Here is a 7,410-nt window from a genome sequence, read left to right on the forward strand (position 1 = left end):
GTAGTTTTTCGAAGTCAGGACCCCTGAGCTGTTGGCCAAGCTTGTAGATGTGGTCTTCAACTCAGGAAGTTTGAACCGTAATCCCCAAATTCCAGCAACGGCAACCTGCTGTTCTAGTTCGAAGCCTGTTGGTGCCTCTTCATCCGTGCTTGTGATTTCACCTGGGGCAATGTTGGTTGCCTCCCCATCCTTTGCAGTGGTGACGAATTGAAGAAGTAGGTATTACTGATACGGCGCCGGTTTCATTACAGGGTGGAACACCGGATGGTATAGACGATGTACTACGGGATGATGATGACGATGATGATGTGGAGCCGAACATCATTGCCGATGATAGTGGTGATGACATAGCAGGTAGTAATCCAGCTGGGGGTGGTGGAGCGTCTAGTTCAGGGACTCAACAGTACCTCCTCCACTTTTCAAATTTGGACTTGGATGCCATGAGACAGTAGGGGGTGTTGGGAAAACTCAACACAGGTTTAAAACAAGAACCTGTCTAACAGTGGAAGCACCAAAAATAATTTTTTCACAACCTATGCGATTAAATAGGCAATACCAAAGATACTCCAAGCAACAATTATAATGGTAGAAATTAAATAATCAGACACCAGAATTTTAACGTGAAAAAACCCCCAAAAGAGGGACAAAAAACCCACGGGACCTAGTCCAACAAAATCTTCTACTATTAGAATAATGGGTACACAAACAGTCTTCCTAGTGACACTAGGGCATCTCAACAATCAACAAAATACATCACCAAAACTGGTGGAATCAACATAAACCCTCCACAAAGTGGGTATCCTAAATCAGACAAAAGAGAAGGCAATACAACTAACAAGTTATATTCTAATGTTCATCTCTATACCAGGAATAAAATACTGAAATTTCATAAGAAATGGAGCGAATTTACCAAGTCAATGTGATCAAGATGGCAAAGCTCTTTTCCCCCAATTTTCTTCTTCCCTCGACGTCGAAACCCTTTTCTGTTTCTTTCTTTTCTTTTGAAAAGAGAGGCTTCATTCTCTCTCTCCCTTCCCGTGGCTTTATGCCACTTTCTTTATTTTTGTTCTTTTGTTTTTAAAATTGTGGGCCCCACTTAGTTGGGGACCCACCAACAGGGGTTCCTAGCGAACCTGTTGGATTTGGTGTCAGAGATACACAGGATACTGGAGGACTAGCGGAGTTTCAGGTTGATCAGCAGTTTCAGGATAAAAAGGAGGTAGTATTAAGCGTGAAGACCTATAGCATTCGACGTGGGGTTCAATACAAAGTGGGCCTAATAAAAATAAGTTTAATATTAATAAAAATTTTGACTTAATCCACGTCACATGAATTCTAAGTAAAAAAGCAAGTCAATACCCATACTTTCTTTAATAACAATCCGAATCACAACACAGATTCCAATTACAACTCTTACTTTAACTAAGTTTCACTACACATTATTTTCACTACTCATATTCTTCTACTTATTTATAATCACTATTCAAATTAAGACTTGCTCCGTCAAACCTCTAAAAATTATTAAGCCACTAATTTAACCACTCTATCTAGTTTAACAATTGTAAATAATGACTAGCGTTAAAAGAGACAAAAAAAAAATATTTAATATTGTTTTAAAAAAAAATGTATGCACTAACCTCTTCATTGATGACACCAGCAATATGGACAACTCTGTCCAAACGATAAAGACGGTCCGAGTTATCCCCCATCAGCAGATTTTTCGGATGTTGGAGTGCTTGGGTTTTTTATTTGTGATTCGAATGAGCTCAATTCGAATTCTATTTATAGGGATACTCGTAGTAAATCAAATGAGTCTCATTCGAATTACCATGGGCACACGTTGTATGTAATTCGAAACTGCCCAATTCGAATTACTACCATATGTAAATCAAAACAGGTTGTTTCGAATTATTGTGGGCGTACGTGCATGGCTAAATCGAGCTACACTGATTCGATTTATTAGAACAAGATACATGCATGCATAAATCGAATCAGGCTGTTTCGATTTGCATGTGTCATTATTAATTCGAATTTGGGTCATTCGATTTACTATGAGAACAACTAACTCGAGTTTGATTCATTCGATTTACATAGAGAGGTGATTAGGGAGATCCATGTAACGTTTTTTCATTTGCGTGAATTGTGTAATATTGAGTTGGGTTTGGTTTAATTGTGCAATCACAAGACTTTTTTATACAAATAAATATATAAATACACATGAAGAAAAATGGTTACCGCATAACCATTTTACTATTGGCGCCCGCGAAATAGAATTGCACACCAATTCTCCAATAGCGCTTGCGAAAAATTTTATAAAAGCATTTATATTTAAATGATATGTGAAAAAATATAATTGAAATTAGTGCATCTAAAGATATTAAGAATTTTGAATTAAAAAAATGAGAAAAAAATTAGTGAAGGGATTAGTTTGGTGCACAATATTCAATATCACGACTAAAATGAGTCACTTAATGCAAAGTAATGAACTAATTTAGTGTATCTACAATGATGACATAGTGGATGACACGTGGCACAAACTGACGTGACTAAATAATATTGTGACACGTGGCATAATCGTCCACATCAGCATGCCACGTGTCATTGGTCAACACATCATCATAACACTACACGTGGCCAAATTGAGTGACATGTGTCACTGACAATCCACGTCATTCAGCCATATCATCACGCTGTTAAGAAAAATGGGTCAAGAATTAATGTGGTACATTTTTGTCTATCTCAGAACATAATTAGTGCAATTAATATCTCACAGATGATTTTGGTACACGACGTCAATTTCATAGACCATTTTAAGGTTTAACTTCTTAAAATTATATGATTTTTTGCATTATATTTTGTATGAATTTACATTATAATAACGTCACTCCTATTTTGTTAATACTACTCATTCGAAAAAAATCTTAATAGGATAGATGAATATCATATTTTTGCACATTTAATTGAAAAAGTCAATATATTTTATAATGATCTTTTTTTTTTGTAATTTAAATATTCTTATTTATCATTGTTATTATTACTATTATAGTTATAATTATTTATTATTAGTGTTATTATAATTAGGTTTAATTACTCTGTTAGTCCTTATAGTTTTGCAAAATTTTCAATTAGGTTTTTATACTTTTTTTTTCTTTTAATTGGGTCCCTGCACTAATTTTTTTTTCAATTAAGTCCCTCTTAGTAGTAATTGACTTAATTGTATAGGAACCCAACTAAAAAAAAATTTGGTACAAGGACTCAAATAAAAAGTAAAAAAAGTGTAGGGATTCAATTGAAAAAAAATTGATACAGAGACCCAATTAAAAGAAAAAAAAGTATAAGGACCTAATTGAAAATTTCGCAAAATTATAAGGACCAACAGAGTAATTAAACCTTATAATTATTATTTGTGTTGTTTATTATTATTATTATTATTATCTATTTCGCGTCCGTTAGGTGAGAAATGACCGACGGTCTGTGAGCGTCGGTTGTTCGTTATCCATTTTGCCGGCGTTAGGGGTGGCAATGGGTAGGGTAGGGTAAGGTTTGGAGTCAACCCTAACCCTACCTGTGGGTACCCGACCCTACCCGCGGGTTAAAAAAAAATGCAACGTTATTATATAACTTGATGATAATTTAAAATAGAATTGATTTTTATGTAAAAAAAATTTATTAAATTATCAATTAATGATCTTCTTTTAATGACTAAGGATCTTTTGTATTTAGTGAGAAGTCTTTAGTTCAACATCCACTTAAAATATATTTTTATATAAGTATATAATATATACATATATAGGGTGCGGGTTGGTCGGGTAGGGTTGAGGCTCAATCCGCACCCTACCCGACCCGCACGAAAACCCTACTCGCACCATACCCTACCCACTGCGGATCGGATTGGCAACCCTACCCGACCGGGTGGGGTCAGATTGGATACCCGTAGGTAGGGTACATATTGCCACCTCTAGCCGGCGTCTTGAGAAAATTGGTGTACATTTCATTTCCCGAACGTCAGTAATAAAATAGCTCTGCGCATTGTGATGATTATTTTTCTTCATGGTATTCAAAAAATAATATACTACTAAATTATCAAACATAATACATCTATACTATCTAAAATAATCATCCGAGTATCAGGAATAACAAACATCTAATATTAATTTAATTTTAATTTAAAATTAATCCTATTATATGCATTGTACGGCATATGTATTGGCTCTCTATACTTCTTGAATTCCGTTAAGGAGTCAATAGAATATTTGTACAATGTGTACAATGGACTATTTATTTGGCCCAATATAAATTAAAAAAATGAATATTCAGAATAAAATACTATTAATTTCTCAAACACAATACACCCATACTATCCAGAATAATCATCTGCTACCAGATAATAAACATCTTATATCTGAATCGAACATTCCTATACCCCAATCCCTATACTTCCTCTATTTTTATATATTTATTTGTATTAAAAAAAAAAAAAAAGCCGAAATCACAAACAAGAGATTATTAATGTAAAATGGGTGGGCACACCACCATTACCGTAATGCACCCACCACCACGCTTATCACAAACTCTCTTTCATCTTCACTGCCCTACAATTCCACTTTCCCTTCTGTCAACCTAATCCCTTTCTTTTATCCTATTTCTTACCTCTGCTTTCTTTTTTTACATTCCTATACACTTTGGGAAATCTTCCCCCTTTGCTCGTTCTCTTCTCTTCTGCTTCGCTCTCATTCACTTTTTGGTAATGTTCCTTTTCCCCCTTTCATTCAGGCTACCCTGATGCTGAATTTTGTGCAATTTAGTGTTTTGGGGTGGCGGCTATTTAGCCAAGAATCTGGGAAGGATGGTTCTGGTCTTCGATGTTGAGACTGGAAATTGTTGGTGATATACTGTGCGTTGTGAATTTGATTTGTGGATCCAACCAGTGTGATTGTCACTTTCTGAAAGTCGGCTATAAGATTTTCATGCCCACCAACTGCTTGATGAAATGCCATTATCTTGCTTTGCATGAATTATTTTCAGATGCTCTCATATACTTTGCCTTTCTTTCTTCGTACAGATAACACTAGCTTTTTTTTCTTTCAAAAAAAGGGTTGTCTAATCTGATTCTGAGTGTTTTTGGTGACGGGGTTATCTTTCTTTGTTATTTCTTGTTTCTCATGTAGATCTAAAGATGGCTCCCTTTGCAACTGCAATGGTGCCCTCTTCACACATATTCCACTTTCGGAAGCCAACAAATCTTGTCTTCCCAATTCGCTGCTCCACCACTGCTTCTCCTGCCCTGGTTTCCACTCGTTCAAAAGCTGCTAACTTTGATTTGATGACATATTGGGCTTCCCTAATGGTGCAGATCAATCAAAAACTCAATGAAGCTATTCCAGTTCAGTATCCTCCCCAGATTTATGAAGCTATGAGGTATTCAGTCCTTGCCAAGGGTGCTAAGAGAGCCCCTCCCGTTATGTGCATTGCTTCCTGTGAATTATTTGGGGGAAGCCGCCTTTCTGCCTTCCCCACCGCTTGTGCTCTTGAAATGGTAACCTCCTTTATGTATCGTAATCTCCCCAACCCCGAAAAAATAGAAGTTTCTTATGATATGTCATTTGAGAGACATTGGTCTATTATTATAAGTTTTTTTGGTGTTGACGTTTGTACAGGTAAGTTATATCAAACAAACACTCTAAACTGTTTCTAAGTTCAACTTAAAAAGGGGGTGGGCTTTCTTCTGGAATTCCTTTCACCTTCCATTATTGATTTATTAGAACAACTTTAGTTGCTTGTTCAGTAGTTAGCAGTCTGCATAAAAATAAGAAACTGTTAAGAATCTTTTATTGTAACAACAAATCCCTTGTTTGCACTGTTTTTTATATAACAAAACCGTTTCTCTGAGTTTGTCTCTGTCTGGAACTTCTCATCAAGCACAATGGATTTTTTGAATTACTGATATGTACTTCTTAAAAAAGATTATGATAAACTCTATTTTAAGATACATGGTTATAAAAATGAATCTTTATCGTATTGCAAACAGGTTCATGCGGCTTCATTGATACACGATGATCTCCCCTGCATGGATGACTCTCCCTCGCGTCGTGGCCGACCAACAAACCACAAGGTCCACGGTGTTGACATGGCAATTCTGGCGGGTGATGCACTCTTTCCCCTTGGATTTCGTCACATTGTTTCTCATACTCCCCTCGACCTTGTGCCCGAGCGCTACCTCCTTCGTGTTATTGCAGAGATAGCCCGCTCTGTAGGCTCCACTGGTATGGCGGCAGGGCAGTTCCTGGACCTCGAAGGAGGACCAAATGCAGTTGGATTTATACAAGACAAAAAGTACGGTGAAATGGGGGAGTGTTCTGCAGTGTGTGGAGGATTGTTGGCTGGTGCTGAAGATGATGAAATAGAGAGACTGAGGAGGTATGGGAGAGCTGTTGGGGTACTATATGCAGTTGTGGATGATATTTTGGAAGAGAGGTTGAAAGCTAAGGGTGGTAATGACGGGAAAAAGAAGGGTAAGAGTTATGTGGAAGTTTATGGTGTTGAGAAAGCACAAGAGGTGGCTGAAGAGCTTAGAGAAAAGGCTAAGCAAGAATTGGATGGATTTGAGAAGTATGGGGAGCGTGTGGTCCCTCTTTACAGTTTTGTGGATTATGCTATTGATAGAAGTTTCACCATTGATGAGACCAGAGGATGATGGGTTCTTACTTCTTAGAGTTCAACTATGTTGTTAGAGCTTGGAAACGCAGGTCTACAGAAGCATCATTTAGAGTTAGATTTTCCACTTATTGTTGGGTTTATGTTGACTATTCAAAGGGACGTGGAAGCCCCCAAACATGGACCCAAAAACAAGAGAGCATTGTCTACGTGACTATGTTGTTAGATATGCATGATGCTTATATTCCAGTTTCTATTTGTGATACAAAGTTAACATTACAACTCCCTAAATCAGTATTATCCTTAATATATACATTTTACTCATTATATGTTTTAATGCATATGAAATTCACATTATAAGATATTAGATTTATTTATATGTTAAATCTGTCAATTTGATTTATAGTGCCCGGGTGAATTTTCAATTTAGCGTAAAGTGATTTTTGAAATTGGCGTTGTATACTAAAATCGTCCCTAAGATTTTAATTACACCAATTATGTTCTTGGGATTGGAAATATTGTACTATATTAGTCCTTAACTTGTTTTTCGTTAACGATGCGCGCTGAGGTGGATTTTTGGTGACATGTGTCACTTAATGGTTTGTCCATGTGTAATGGTATGATGATGTATTGGCCAGTGACATTTGGTACACTAATTTTAATTATATTTTTTATTATATAATTTTTTATAATAAAATTTTAATTAATAATTTTAACTTGTATTAATAGAGCACATGTTAGCTAAATCCAAAATTT

At 36.1% G+C, this 7,410-nt stretch overlaps 1 protein-coding gene across 1 annotated transcript; it reads left to right on the forward strand.

The window, feature by feature from the left end:
- The first annotated feature begins 4,480 nt into the window (after positions 1-4,480).
- LOC112734719 (heterodimeric geranylgeranyl pyrophosphate synthase small subunit, chloroplastic) lies at positions 4,481-6,981 on the forward strand. The gene is made up of 3 exons (XM_025784159.3): positions 4,481-4,744; positions 5,169-5,536; positions 6,029-6,981. Exons 2-3 carry the CDS (start codon positions 5,177-5,179, stop codon positions 6,692-6,694), a joined length of 1,026 nt encoding a protein of 341 aa, XP_025639944.1. The 5' UTR covers positions 4,481-4,744; positions 5,169-5,176; the 3' UTR covers positions 6,695-6,981.
- Positions 6,982-7,410: the final 429 nt, after the last annotated feature.

Source organism: Arachis hypogaea, chromosome 3 (genome assembly GCF_003086295.3).
Source record: "Arachis hypogaea cultivar Tifrunner chromosome 3, arahy.Tifrunner.gnm2.J5K5, whole genome shotgun sequence".
In the NCBI taxonomy this organism is placed as follows: domain Eukaryota; kingdom Viridiplantae; phylum Streptophyta; class Magnoliopsida; order Fabales; family Fabaceae; genus Arachis; species Arachis hypogaea.

Excerpts from the sequence above, each read along its gene's own strand:
- LOC112734719 (XM_025784159.3), top strand. The coding sequence starts at position 5,177 with ATGGCTCCCTTTGCAACTGCAATGGTGCCCTCTTCACACATATTCCAC. Across the intron at positions 5,537-6,028 it reads CCGCTTGTGCTCTTGAAATG|GTTCATGCGGCTTCATTGAT; the intron begins GTAACCTCCTTT and ends TATTGCAAACAG.